The 15,187-nt window shown below is 36.3% G+C and overlaps 2 protein-coding genes and 1 non-coding gene across 4 annotated transcripts; 2 read left to right on the top strand and 1 right to left on the bottom strand.

The window, feature by feature from the left end:
- The first annotated feature begins 2,195 nt into the window (after positions 1–2,195).
- Positions 2,196–2,267, top strand: TRNAK-UUU. The gene has a single exon. It is a non-coding gene; the product is annotated as a tRNA-Lys (tRNA).
- Positions 2,268–2,479: 212 nt separating this feature from the next.
- LOC116112042 (glucan endo-1,3-beta-glucosidase-like) lies at positions 2,480–4,830 on the bottom strand. The gene is made up of 4 exons (XM_031398218.1): positions 3,689–4,830; positions 2,869–3,235; positions 2,675–2,766; positions 2,480–2,497 (listed from the first exon to the last, which is right to left on the bottom strand). The coding sequence occupies exons 1-4, from the start codon at positions 4,793–4,795 to the stop codon at positions 2,480–2,482; spliced, it is 1,584 nt and encodes a 527-aa protein (XP_031254078.1). The 5' UTR covers positions 4,796–4,830.
- Positions 4,831–10,661: 5,831 nt separating this feature from the next.
- On the top strand, positions 10,662–13,154 carry LOC116112127 (methyl-CpG-binding domain-containing protein 5-like). Of its 2 annotated transcripts, XM_031398315.1 has the most exons (3): positions 10,662–11,099; positions 12,103–12,225; positions 12,352–13,154. In XM_031398315.1, exons 1-3 carry the CDS (start codon positions 10,692–10,694, stop codon positions 12,598–12,600), a joined length of 780 nt encoding a protein of 259 aa, XP_031254175.1. In that variant the 5' UTR covers positions 10,662–10,691; the 3' UTR covers positions 12,601–13,154. The 2 variants fall into 2 exon arrangements, with proteins under 2 accessions (XP_031254175.1, XP_031254180.1); XM_031398320.1 differs by lacking the exons at positions 12,103–12,225; positions 12,352–13,154 and adding an exon at positions 11,624–12,096.
- Positions 13,155–15,187: the final 2,033 nt, after the last annotated feature.

Here is a 15,187-nt window from a genome sequence, read left to right as displayed (position 1 = left end):
TAAAGGAATAGAAACTCAACGGATAGGTTATTTCTTTAGTATACTTTGAAGATATTGATGATGTAAAGAAGAAGAGCTCAAAAAGAGAGAACGGAAGATGTTGATGATGTAAAGAAGAAGAGCTCAAAAAGAGAGAACGACAAATATATTTCTTTTAATTAGGATAAAGGGTAGTTACTATGATATTAAATTATTAAAAATGATAGTATTGGAAAATTAAAATATTAACAAAATCCCTCATTTTATTAAAACTGATGGGTTTCAACTTAAAAAAAAAAAAAAAACGAAGGATTTTACCAAATCTATAAACTTAACGAAATTATTTATTTAGAATCTCCCAATCCAAACGAGGCCTTAATGATTTTTATGTACATCTTTAATGAATAAAATATATTGTACATAAGAGAGACAATATTTTTTGTTAGTTATGAATATGGTATTTGACTAAACTAAAAATAAATAAATAAATTCAATATTTTCAAAAGTGTAGAAGATTTTATTTTTTTGAAATGGATTCTTAAATGTCCAAGAAATGAAAAATTGAGAAAGAAAAAGAAAAACATTTAATTAAGGGAAAGAATGAACAAATAAAATTAAATTATACAAAAAATTGTAATAAAAAGTAACAAATTTTTAAATTTTTTTTTTTTAAAGCTATTACTTATTAGCAAAAATTTCTTCACCCATATAATGTAATATTTGAGGGTCACTAAAATTAGCAACGAAAGCTTTCTTATGAACACATAACAAGATAAGGATTAGCGACCACCTATGACCTATGTGTGCACCCATACAAACACTAATTATATCCATTACAATAAGAGTACTCAACGACTTTTTCGCACCCAAAAAAAAAAAAAAGCTTAATAGCATTTTCCACCCTCAGACTTTTAATTATAAGTGAGGATAGAATGGTCAACAAGCATTTAAGCACTCGGAGAAGAAGAAAAGAAAAATGATATCGCACGTTAGCAGCATCGCAACCAATGGTTTTTGCCTTTTTCGGTCAATCTCGGCACTCAAAATCACTTCCAAGACGACCCACAGAATCCCCATCACCTTCCTCTACAAAGACCAAGCCTCCATTTGCCGTCAACACTCACCATTTCCCACCCACCACCTCTATTCGCACAGCCGACTCTTCAAGTTGGATTTCTGGTCCCTTTTTTTGCCAGACATTCCCCTAGACACCACTATCACAGTCCCCACAACTCACTCTATAAAACTCTTACCTCTATCACCGTCCCTTGCTTGCTGATCGCCAGCCTTGCATCGCACGACATTTCAACTTTCAATTCGATTTTCGATCGTTTTCAGTGTTAGAGATCCACCTTGAAACCACCACCACAATCCTCATCTTCCCTTCTCCAAAACTCCTAACAGCCTTAACCCCATTTGCTCGTCGATCCCCATTGTCCTCTTCCTAGGGTTCCGGTTGCATAATGAACTTGGGGTGTGTTTGATTAATGAAATTAAGCAAAATCGTAGGTTGATTTGCCAATTGCACGCCGTTCGCCATTCTCCACCACCTAGGGTTTTACTGTTCACATTTTCCCAACGCCAGTGGTGAGAGAAGTGTATTTTTGTCTTCACAATGAAAATCACTATATTTCCAACCCAAACTAGAGAGAAACATAATATTTGAATACTAAAATGGTTTTTGAAAAGTCCGGGGTGGAAAAGTATAATGAAGCTTTTTTTTTTTCATTAAGCTTTTTTTTTTTTTTTTTTTGTGGGAAAAAGTGGTTAACTCTTATAATAATTGCACACAATATTTACATCTTAAAAAGATTCTTACCTTTCACATTTTTTATTATATTTTTCATTCAACTTGACATTTATCAACTTATATGTATTGAGTAATGCTACAGTCACCGAAGGTTGCGCACCGAATTTATACACCGAATGACGTGACAAAATCTTGACCGTAGATTCAATATCAGTTAATATTAATCAACGGTCAAGATTTTGTCACGTCATTCGGTGCACAGATTCAGTGGCTCTATCATTTTCCTATATGTATTACGGTGAGCTTTTTAATAACCGCTTTAAAAAATGAGTGTAGAGAGTCATTTTATTGGGTTCAAATGATTATTTAGAGATCAAAACACTACATTTTCAAGCGTAATGTTGGATACACAAACTGGAAGTTAGACTGCCAATATTATAAACTAAATAGAAATGTAAAACACCAGGCCGTCTTAGCTCAGCGGTAGAGCGCGTGGCTTTTAACCACGTGGTCGTGGGTTCGATCCCCACAGACGGCGATATTATACAAATTTTGTAAATTATTTTATTGTTTTTCAAAAACATATATTTTCAGAAAACATAAAAGCAAGTTATTCTATCTTCTTCTTCTTTCATGGTAATCTCATAATTTTTTTAATTTCTGCAATCTCTTATTGGGCTATTTCTCTTCTCATTAAGAATCTCACACCTGTATATTATATTTAAACAATATCTAATCTGTTGACTGAACTCACATACTTAGCCACAGCTGACAAAAGCAAATAGCACTATACTAAGTTAAAAACTAATACAAGGCCTTATAAATAGTCATAATGACGAGACAAAAATAGGGGCAAATACAAACCCAAAAAAATAAGTTAGGCCCACTCTTTTGCTTTTCCGTTTAAATTACAAATAAAAGTTGAATTAAAGTTACAATAATCACCGCCCTAACGGCACAAAATATCATCGTATTTGCCGCCACCGACTTTTCTACCTTTACTTCTTCAACGGAAGAGTAATCACATGCCTCGTAACCTGCCACAGTCCAAAATTTCAAATCAAATAAAGGTCCACTTAATTACATTTAAAAAAAAAAAAGAAAAAAAAAAGCAACGGTTGGGATGATTTATGATGTACTTGGATTCGTGGAAGTGAGGACTCCGGTGTGGCCGAAATCACAGCCGTAATCGTGTCGTCCATTGGCCTGATAGTATGCGTTCATGGCATATGATGCATGTGACCGTATGTTGTTCGGATTGAAACAGGTCCCACCAGCCTGTATAGGCTTGCAGTCCAATCCAGTACCGCACACGTAGTCTATGTTCGCCTGTAGCTGCGCATCAGTGGCGTCTGATTTCGGCACGCACCACTTCATGGCCCCTGATGGTGGCTGCGCAGCCGCTGATGGTGGCTTTGAAGCAGCTGATGGTGGCTGTGCAGCCGCTGATGGTGGCTGTGAAGCAGCTGATGGTGGCTGTGCAGCAGGAGAGGTGGGACCTTGTGCCTGATTAAAGAAAGAAAAAAAATGCGTTTGCGTGATGAATTCTGAATACTTTTTACTTGTTTAAGCAAGGAGCTTTTAATTTTTAAATAATGTGACAAAAATACCACTCGAACAAACAAACATTGTTCTTGGGAAAGGTGTAGATATACAACAGATGAAAGGGTAATTCTGTGAAATAACAGCTAAGAAAGATAGCATCTGTTTTCCACAAAGGTGCCTGTACATTAACCTAAAGCTGGCATGTGTCAGAAGATGAAAGGAAAATCGTGGTGCGTAATTGTGGCTGTTAGTGATCGGAAAGAACACGTTTTTCCCTGACTTCCATTAAAACACGATTCAAACAGTCAAAAACATAAATTCAACTCTGCTCTGTAACACAAATGGGTTCCTGTGCATGGATAGTTCAATTGCAAGAGAAAAGATGTTATTTACAGACTAATAACAGTAACATACCTGTTTACTGCGTAAAATGCCCACATCGTAAACCGGACTGAAATCGGGTTTAAACAACCCGAAATTCTGCTCCGAAATAGACGGTTTCAGATTCTCATTGAACAAAGCGAAAAGGTAAACCTCAAAACTCCGATTAGGCATCAGAGGCGTCCCTTTACCGGCGTTCACATGCTTCACAAGGTTCCCATTATACGACAGCGCGTTCTGTAAATTCGAATCCGGTTGGTTCGGATCACCCGCCGACGGCCAACCGGTCTCCCCCACTACAATATCCACATCACCATAACCGACCTTCTTCATTGCCGAGTAAACAGCGTCAAGCTGCGCATCAAACATGTTTGTGTAATTTTTCCCCGTCGCTGGATCAAAGATGCCGGCGTTTGGCTTAAACAAAGCGTAGTTTAGCGTCTGTGGCTTAAAACCAAAATACGGGTACGGGTTAACCATAAACGGCGATTTGGTCTGATTATGAAACTCGAGTATCTTAGCGAATACAGCTTTATCATAACCCTTTCGAAATCTTCCCGCGCTTGGAGGCTCAGAAGCCGATAAAATACCCAGCGAATTAGGTGTAGTTACTTGGATACTGCTCAACTTCGCCAGATCGAGAGCTGATTTTAGAGCTCTCATGCAAGGCAGAAGATGAGCGACTAGGTTTTTATCCAACGTGGCCAAGACTTCGTTACCAACGGTTATGTATCTGATGATTGTTTGAGGGTGATGGGGCAGAATGTTATTCGCGATCCAGGACTGCGCGGCCGGCAGTTTGGCCAGAGCAGGGATGTCGCCGTTACCGATGGTAACGGTTACGGAAATGTTAGTGTTGGCGAAGGCCCGCAGGAAATCGGGATTTGCATCGAAGAGTTTGACGCGGTTAATGCTGGTTCGGGTTTTAAGGAAGTTGGCGACTTGCTGAGGTGGCGGAAGGTTATTGGCGATGGCTCCGTAGTTGATGCCGATGGAGTAACTGGCAACGGCGTTGCCGGGGCGGAAGGTGAGGTGGCATGAGATAAGTAAGAGAAGAAGTTGAGAGAGTTTAGTTAGAGTAGCCATGGTTGAGTTGAGAAGTGAAGAGATGAGAGTGGAAGAGTTAGTTTTGTCTTGCATTACTGTTAATGTTGGAGTGAAATGTGAATTGGATAGAATTATGTCTCACGCGCTTTTGTTGTTGCGTGGAAGGATTTCATATGACGATTGAGGAGAGGTCGGTAGGGGTAGGGGATGGGATTAAATTTCAAAACTACCCTCGTAGTTTCATTATTATTGTCAGAATATATTTATAGACAAAGTCTGAAAATCATAATACACTATCTTATAACTTTACACGTGGTTATCAACCGGTACAGTCAATGTTACGTAAATACCCTTTTATAGTTTAAAAAATATTCGGGTGCTTTTGTTTTATTATTGCCTATTATATTCTCAAAATATACGTTTATTTAATTATTTGAGAAATACTATTATATTTTTTAATATTTTTAAACCCCTTAAATTTATTAATTTAATTAAACACTCATAAAAAAAAATTTAAAAATCAATAAAAATACTTCCACATATCCATAGTTATCAGATTCTGACAACCACCGTCAATGATTGTCAGAATCTATCACAACGGCATAGAAACAATCAGAATTGGCCGATAATTCATCGATTTGGCCTTTTCTGATCAGATCCACAGTAGATCTGGTCAACAATAGCCAAAGATATGGCTGTTGTTGACGGTCAATGACAATCAAATCTTGGTCGTCGCTTAAGGCCAAATCTAGCCTTTTCCAACCATTGACCGCCAGATTTGACCTTTTTCGACTAGATCGGTGGTGAATCTGGTCAAAAAAGGCCATATCGACACATAATCAGCTAGATCCGATCAGTCTGTATCGTAACATTATTTTTCGACCAGATTCCGATGGTGACCAAAATCTAGCACTGTGGATGAGTAGGGGTATTTTTGTTATTTTATAAAAAATTTATATATTAAGGTATTTAGTTAAATTAGCAAACTTATGGAATTTTTTTATAAATTTTTAAATTTTATCTCGTAATACTCATCCAATATTATTCTCAAAATTCTATTCAAAATAACAAAACAAACCCACCCAATTTATTTTCATATTATGAATTATTCAGTGACAAACATTTTTTGTCTTTTACTGTTTATATTACGAAATTATACGAATCTTTTGCAACTTAACTTACAATACAAATCCATGTCCATCCGTTCAGGGCCGACTGATGGACTCACGTAACTTGGTGGGTAGGCAATCAGCCCACACGCAGCTGTTGTAGCCATTAGTTGGTAGCATAAGCGGCACAGCAATTGGGCAAGCCGGTGTGGTTGGGTAGAAGCCATGGAAAACCGCAGCTGAATATCCAGTTTCCGTAACGTTTAGTTTTTAGTTAAAGTGAAAATGGAAAAAAAAGTGAGGAGATTTGTTTGGTTACTGTAGAATAGTAAGAAAGAGAAAGGAATCCATTAGGTTTATGGGAAAATGGAGAGAGAATTGAAAAAGAAAAATGAGTTTGTTTGGGGAGAGAAAATGTAAAGAAAGGGATGGGTTTAAGTGATTATTTCTTACCTATAAGGTGGTCGGATATATTTTCTTTAAACTTGGGGGATTTAGTAATTACCCTTAAAAATTGTTAATAAAGAGTGAGTTCAATTTGTGCCCTTCAAGGGTTAAGGGTCGGTAACGGCGTTAGGTTGCAGGGTTACTTACTATTGTTTTGTGCATATTAAAGCTAAACGATATGTACTTATAGTCTGTCATAAAGATAATTTGGTATTCAAAATATTTGAAAATGATAATTATCTACTTCCTGTTTAAATTTGTTAATAAAATCCGTTTAACATTTTATATCCATTAATTTTAAATTAATTTATAAATCTCTAATTTTTTTATCCTATTTTTTTATTTCATTTTTCTCTTCTCTCTCTTATCTTCTTCTTCATCTCTCCCTTCTCTTCTTTCTTTTTCTCCGTCTTTCCCCGCCTCCCCTTCGCCCTTTTTACTTTTCTTCTCCCTCTTTTCCCTTCTCTTTATTTCCTTTCTTCTCCGTCCTTTCCCTCCTCCCCTTCTCTTTTTTCCTTTTCTTCTCCTCTTTTCCCTTCTCTTTCTTTCCTTTCTTCTCGTCTTTTCCCTTCTCTTTTTCCTTTTCTTCTCCCTCTTTTCCCTTCTTGGCAGATCTAAAACATTGCGAAACATGAACCTCAACCGTGGGGCAAGTTGTTGATTTGTGGTCAACTCCTTCAACCTACTAAAATAGACATCAGTGACACGCCTTGATTTTGGGCTCTCATCCAGCTGCTTGCCAATGGTGTTAAAAAACTGACATATTGCCTCCACATTCTCCTCAGCTGGGCATCCTTTGCTGTCACTTCCCAAAAGCTCCTACATCACACAAGAAAGATAGTAAGCCACTAGGCTAATCAATGAACTAAAGGAAAGAAAGAGAAGGGAAAAGAAGGAGAAGAAAAGGAAAAAGAGAAGGGGAGGAGGGAAAAGACGAAGAAGAAAGGAAAGAAAGAGAAGGGAAAAGAGGGAGAAGAAAAGTAAAAAAAGAGAAGGGGAGGAGGGAAAAGACAAAGAAAAAGAAAGAAGAGAAGGGAGAGACGAAGAAGAAAATAAGAAAGAGGAGAGAAATGAAATAAAAAAAAATTAGGGATTTATGGATTAATTTAAAATTAATGGATATAAAATTATTATATTGTCCTTAGTTAGACGGATTTTACTAACAGTTTTAGATAAAAAGTAGGTAATTGTCATTTTCAAATCTTTTGAGTACCAAATTATCTTTGTGATAAACTTTGGGGTCGCCTAATATTAATTTCAAAATAATAAAAGAAAGTACAGGGGTAGTTTAAAATTTGTCTAATTGTTATGTTTAATTTGTATAGGACAACACGCTGCGGTGGTGGTGGCGTGTACACTTAGGGACGTGTGAAAGTGGAAAGACCCAAAAGAATTTGAGTGATAAATAAGCTAAATTAACCACATATGATTACTTGAACGGATGAATAAGATTAGGGCAAAAATAACCCTAAACTATATTAATTAATAATTATAAATATTCAAAAATTGCCCTCTACCCAACATTTCAATCTCTTTCTCTCTCTTTTCTTTTTTAACTTTCTCTCAATCTCTCTCTTTATATATATATATAATATATGTTTATATTAGGTTTTTTTTTTTTTTTTTTTGGTGATTGAGGGCGTCCGAGCCAGTTCACACACATTTCGACTAATCTCTAGGACCCTGAAATTAATAATCGGGTCAACTTTCTTGTGGCAACCCCCTATTTGCAACAGAAGGGAATCAAACTCAAGACCTCTTAAATAATACATCTAAGAGTTTATATCGCTTCACTCGACCACCCAATGGTGGTTTATATTAAGTTAGTATATGTTGCTATTATGTTAAAATAATAAATAAAAAAAATTATGATTTGTGTATTTTGTCGAATAAGACGAACCAAAGATTTGCCCACTTCATATAATGCAAACTTGGGTCGCTGGGTTAACATTAAGCGGAGTGATGAGAATTTTGGAAATTGTAACTGAAAAGGCAGCTACACAAGGGTATTTATATACAAAGATGCATATATTAATTAATATAGTTAGGTTTTCAAGGTGTGTTATTTTTATTCGATCCCTCTAAAATTTGGTTAATTTTAATGAATGATGCCATGGTTTCCTAATTGCAGCATTAAATCATACAAAAATGTTGTTACGGTTTTTCACATCAACGAGAAGTACGCGAGCCTTCTGTGGGAGTTCGCACAAAAGGTTTGCTCGAGATCATAAAATATGATATTGAACCAATGAAAAATAATAACAATAATGCATGTAAATAAAAAAGAATAGACAAAAACAATTTTTAAAGTAGTTTGGATACAATACGTAAATCTTACGTCTATTGTTATCTTATTGATGTGTTTACAAAAGATATATGCTCTTAAGAGAGACAACTACTTTATATCTACTGCAAAAAATGAGATTCTAGACCATTGATTTGGTGTGGGAGATCCCTATTGTATTGTTGCATGAGTTGGTCTAACTCATGAAGCAACTCTCTCATCGCATGACACGTGGCCTGACAAACCACCTTTTATTGGAGACTTACTAGTGAAATAATCTTCTTATAAGGTGACACACTACATGAATGACAGTTCAACCTTGAATCTTACTATTGAAGTAACATATGACAGTCTTACAAGTGAAGTAACTCCTTTCTGGTGTGACACACAACCTGGACAAATGCGTTATCACAGGACACGTGGTGAGAGTTCATGCACGAGTTCCTTAGTCACAGGACACTTGTCTAGGATTCATGCATAAATTTACGGTATAACAAAAAATATTACAATTTAAATAATAACATTGATTGAAAATAAACCTAGCTTGATCCTCTTCTTGACCATATAAAATCGAAGTTCATAATATGAAGCCTTGTTTTGTTTGATCCAATAGGTTGATAAGGGTTTTCAACGGGACTAAACACATTCAATAATCTGTTGAATCTTTTCTTTTAATCATGCTGTTTTGAGAAGAATCTGGTTGTTTCCCATCGGAAAAAAAATGTATGGTTAAATTGGATTTGTATAGGTTTGGGCCAATGATTGAGGATATTGTGAGGCCGGTCATTTGAACAAGGGTTTTTCCAGGATTTTGATTGATAGGTGTATTGAGAAAGCTAAAATGTTGTGCTATAGAATTGAGAAATGTGTTGGCCTTATGCCCTTGGATCTGTTGACTTTATTCTTAACCTTTACGTCTCTCTATAACCACTTGGGCCAATGAAAATAAATTCCTCATATACAAAATGAAAATATAATATTGGGACAGGAGCTATTCTCAGTCTCAGCACGTGCGTAGTGGCACAACAACCACTGCTGTTTATTTCTTCATTTTGGTTTGGGCTACTTAAAGTTGTTTTATTGACAGACACAAAGCACTAATTTCAAGAGTTTGCCGGAGACATTTAGCATAATGGACTGGACAATCTTGTTGATTAGCCCAGTCTGATACTCTGATATAAACAGTGACATTATCTCGTTTTATGCTAAAAAGGTGCGTTTGAGTATTTTGGATATATTTAGAATTGGATGAAAATAATGAGATCGGATTTAAAAATTAATAAAACGTCTCTAAATTACTAAATATCTCTTAATAAAAACATTTAGGATTACAAAAATACTCTCATTCATCCATTAAATATTGGCAGTCGGCCACCACTATTAGAGGGTGATTGGATTTATCGTATCGACGCATAACCGACTGGATCTGATCGGTTGTACATCGAGATGGTCTTTTTTCAACCAGATCCATCGTGGATCTGGTCAGAAAAGGTCAGACCTAGTCATGTTTGGTCGTCAACGATGGCCAAAGATGTGGTTATCGTTGACGACCAGTTACTGTCAAAGATGTGGCCGTCAATGACTAGATCTTTAGTCGTAGATCTAGCATTTTTTGATTAGATTCACGATAGATCTAATCAGAAAATGATAGATCGACGCACTATTGATTGGATTATACCAGATTCTGGTCACCTTTCGATGATAGTCGTTGATATCTGGCAAATGTGAGTGGGTAGAGGTGTTTTTTTTATTTTTAAACTTTTTTAGGGAGGTGTTTTATTAAATTAATAAATTTAAAAGTAATTAAATAAAATATAATAATATTTCTTAAATAATCAACCAAACAGTTATTTTGAGAATATGTTTAAAAATATGATAGAAAACAGTATACCAAACGGACCCGAATTTTCTTAACAATATTGAATTTGAAGAATTTATAATACAAAAAGAAAGACAAATGTCAGGTAGATTTAGTAAAGGCAGACTACATGTACGGTAGCCCCAGTTGGATGAGCGTGCAATGCCAGATCAAACGGCTAGAATATTTCCAACTCTAATAACTTTTATCTTAATAGTATTATATTATGTTTCCCCCATGATATAAGCTGTCGCAATTTAAAGTCCCCAAAATGAAAACCCCGTGATCGCCATGTCAACCTCCACTCCACCACCACTGCCCCATGACCCGAACCTAAAATCTCAACAACCCGACCCACCTGTTCCCCTATCCTCCTCCGCCGATTTCCCACCCGACCCGCTACTAAAGTCCGGATCCTTCATCACCGCCAATTCTCCAACTCCTACCCCCACTGCTAACCCTCCCACCACCACCACCACTGCCACCGCCACAGCCGCCAGCACCACTACCAGTGCCCATACTCAAAATAAAAAATCACCTAACCAAGCTACCTCAAATGGGTCAGAATCTCAGAGTACGCCGTCAAAGCGCCGGCCACCTACGGCGCCGCCGCCGGAGACGCCGGAATGGTTGCCGCCCGGTTGGTTAGTTGAAGATAGGGTTAGGAGTTCTGGAGCGACAGCTGGACTTATTGATAGGGTTAATATTCTCTATTCTCTGAAATATTTTACTCGCTTCATGTTTAATTGGGTTTTATTTATGCGGAAATTGAGTTTATGTTATCATGTTTTTGCTAATGTTTTATTTAGATCATGCAATAAATAGTAGAAATATCAATTTGTAGTTTATTGGCAGGGTTGTTCTTGTCTAATTTTATGCATATGTTAAATCTCTCGTGTTCTTTTATTTGATTGATTCTCTTGAAATAAAATTGGATTTGTACAATGGTTTGGTAATTTGGTGCATCAGTATATGCCCCCTGATGAATTAAAAGTTGGCATTTGATGCCATTTAGTTGATTTTTTGCAATGGGCAAACTTGGTTAGGTTTTTTGAATTTACTCAATGTTCGTGGGCTGGTTAATTTGAGTTTTTGAAGTAGGTAGAAATTTTTTGAAAAAGGCGTTAGGGCAGTTCTGATTATCAAATGAGTCCTTCGCTCTTGCAAATCATTGATGTTGCTTTTATCTGTAATTTTAGTTGGTTTATGCTCATCTGTGTCAGATTCCTGAAGTCACGAAGGCTGAAATTATCCTGAATTGTGGAATTAGATATACTATGCCAGTGGGAAAGCACTTCTTCAGCGCAGAAATAGAGTTGATGTATTACTGCATCAGGCTAAAAAGCTTTTTTGAGGGACAGATGATAGAAATAATTTTTACACTTTGGCTAATAGTTTTTCAAGAAAGGATTCTGTATTTTGTGATATCTTTACGAGGTTGAAATCATTTTTAGACTGTTTAGGCATTACTGCAGATGAGATATATCATTTACATTGTGAGAAGTGAGGTTAAGTTCTCTTCAAAGCATCTGTGAATAATTTGTCGACTGTGTAGGATATTTGTTTAGGATCTTAGGAAGACTTGCTGATTTGTTACAAGAGAATGAATAAAAAGTGCTACATAGAAAAAAATATATTGGGGAAACATTTCTTTTGATGGTGGAAGTTCAGACCCAACCTAATATCTCTTTATCTTGTGCAGTATTATTTTGACCCATCCTCAGCCCGTCGATTCAGATCAAAAAAGGAGGTGCTTTACTTCTTGGAAACTGGAACTCCACGTAAAAGGAAGAAAGGAGCGGAGAACTCCAATGCTGATGTGGATGTGAGTACAAATGAGGACTTTTTGTTTTTGTTGAAGTTGTCCAAGATCAATGTTATTCATTTTTCTTGCTGTCCCTTTTTTCTTGCACGCACTTATTCTTTCCATTCTCTGGGGAGCCATAAACAGAAGTCTGGCACAAAAGGCAAGACCGTCCCTGCGCCCACACCAACACCCATGCCTGCGCCCGCGCCCGCGCCTTCGAACTTCGATTATTGCAATGCACCTGAAAAGATCCAATGGGTGCTGACAAAGACTTCTGAAGATACCTGGACTCCTTTCATTGGGAAAGACAAGGTGCCTGAAAATACTAAACGAGAATGGGCTGTTGCATTTACATTCCTATCAACCAGCAATGGTGGTAACAAAATGTCTTGAAGGCATTTTTGCTCAACCTTGATGTGCATTCTAATTATGATCTCGTATCGGATATTATTCTCTCAATCTTAGCCCTTATTGCTTGATATACCAATTTTGGTTAGTTTATATCACCGCCTTGCTCAACTGACCAACTAATTTTCATTTTTTTAGCCAAAGATATCAAAGATTGTAAGATATAGGGCCTTCCATTATTGTCTTACATTAGCTCGGTTCCTTTGTTTGCTTTTTCATCTGCAAGTGGGCTCCAATTGTATTAGCTTCACCTTCTTTAGACTCATAATTAGCAACTTAGAAGTTTGTCATTTGAATATGTATGGGATAGTATTCTCATGTGGATTCGGCACAGGCATTCATCAATTCATGTGTGTGAAATGCCCTATCCTTTCTTATATGTATGTTTCTGTTCCGCCTTTATGTTGGGGGGTTCTGTTAGATGGCATCTATAGATTTGAAAGTGTTGTCCAAGAATGTACAATGGGGTGAATGACAATGTATCAATTGAAGGTTCAGGTTTTTGTATTAACTTAGTAATATAGTTGCTGTTTTCTCAATATGCACTTCATGTATGCATTGAGTTGGTTGAATGGAAACTATGTAGATATCTTAACCTAATTTTTTACCTTACTGTTTCTAATGTGATGCCAATGCCAAGTGCAAACCATGGTGTCTTGACCAGCTAGCTTGCCATCTTATTCCCATGCTTCAGTGAAGGGTGAGTCTTTTTTCATTTGTTTCGCCCATGATGAGAAATTGAGAACCAACAATTGACAAGACTAGGAAGATGCTTCATCCTTCAATGAGTATCTGACAGTACAGATGAATGTTGCAGTACTTCACAGAATACAGATGAATGTTGCAGTACTTCACAGAATACGGATGAATGTTGCAGTACTTCACAGAATCCCATGATCCCAATTGGGATGAAACTTGAGAAGCTGTGTTAACAAACTGTATTGCAAGTTTTTGTATCGAAATTTCTGTCCGTCTCAAGACTGATGCTGATGCAATACTGATTGGACTCTCCTTGACTACAGGGTAAATCTGTTCTTGGTTTAAGAAAATATCATTAACTTCTGAGTTATGGACACTAAAATTTTACATTGAATTTTTGTATCGAAGGATATGACAACCAGTCAGACGCAATCACGTTGGAGTCTTTTGTGAATGAACGGTCGTCTAACATTTATGGATGTTTGCCTATATTTAATGGACTTCCGTTCATATTATATAGATGGGTGTCTATTTACTATGGACGGGACGTCCATCCAAAAAATTTTAAAAGAAAAATAATGGACGTCTATCCATCTTATATGGACGGGTGTCTATTTACTATGGATAGACGTCCATATAAGATGGACGGTCGTTCAAAAAATTTAAAAAAAATTTACATTCAATGGACAGGTGTCCCATTTAGATGGACGCATGTCCATTGTTTAATTTAAAAAAAAAAAAATTACATTCAATTTTTGGATATACATAGGATAAACATTATTGGATATGTAATTGTAGCAGAATTAATGAAAATGGCTAGAAGAAAGATGGAAATTGATTAATTGTAGTGCAGATTTGTAGTCCATTTAGTAGGTGGGTCATAAGCAGATTCCAAATCACGTGGGTCATAAGCACATTCCAAACTAAACAAACATGTTTATGCAATGACCATTTAAGCAGATTCTGTAGTCCATTTAAGCAATGAGGGACGTCCGTCCACTGAATAATGAACGGGCGTCCATAAATTTTAAAATTTGTTAATATTAAAAGATGGACGCCCGTCCTCTTATAAGGACGACCGTCCATAACTATGGACTATGGACGGTCGTCTTTATAAGAGGATGAGCATCCATAAATAATTTAAGTCAATTTTTTTTAGTTTAAACTATGAACGGATATTTATTCTAGGTGGATGGCCGTCCATATAATATGAACATGAGTCCATTTCAAATGAACGGTCGTCATAAAATATTTGTTAACGTGATACGTGACTAGTCTGATTTAATAAACACGTTATTCAATGTAAAAATTTGGTGTAAAGCGTCGATGCCCCTAATATTTTTCTTAACTTCTAGTCGATTAATTTGGTCCCGTGTGTTGAAATTAAAGGAATATTCTACCCTTTAGAAAGGTAAATTAAAGAATTTTATAGGTTAGATCCTATCTGGATTCCACATCCTTAATTTTCGTAGTCTGGCATATTAAATGCAGAAAATTGATTGGTTGAACTTGAATGAAGCCGTGGCCCCCCTATCAGCTCTTCTATACAAAATTACAAGTGTATAAACCTTTCCATCCATGATAAATGGAGGGAAAAATAAAAAGCAAAATTTTATAAAACAATTTGACTATATTCCAAAATCAATTTGATAGACCGGGTTCAAGCCCCTTGTCAAGACTGGGCTGCATGTGATTAAAACTTAATAATCGATGCTATCTATTAATAATTTCTCCCATATGAATATAGTGATTAAAATAATTAGTGTTAAATGTCAAGAAATAACTAAAGGCTGACAAATTTAATAAAAGAGAACAGTATTATTTTTTTTTTTATGATCAAGATGTTCGGATTAGTTTATACACAATTCAGACT

The sequence above is a fragment of the Pistacia vera genome, unplaced genomic scaffold, assembly GCF_008641045.1.
Source record: "Pistacia vera cultivar Batoury unplaced genomic scaffold, PisVer_v2 Contig1196, whole genome shotgun sequence".
Taxonomy (NCBI): Eukaryota; Viridiplantae; Streptophyta; class Magnoliopsida; order Sapindales; family Anacardiaceae; genus Pistacia; species Pistacia vera.
Note: the sequence above shows the minus strand (reverse complement) of the source record. Positions and strands in the feature narration are given on the sequence as shown.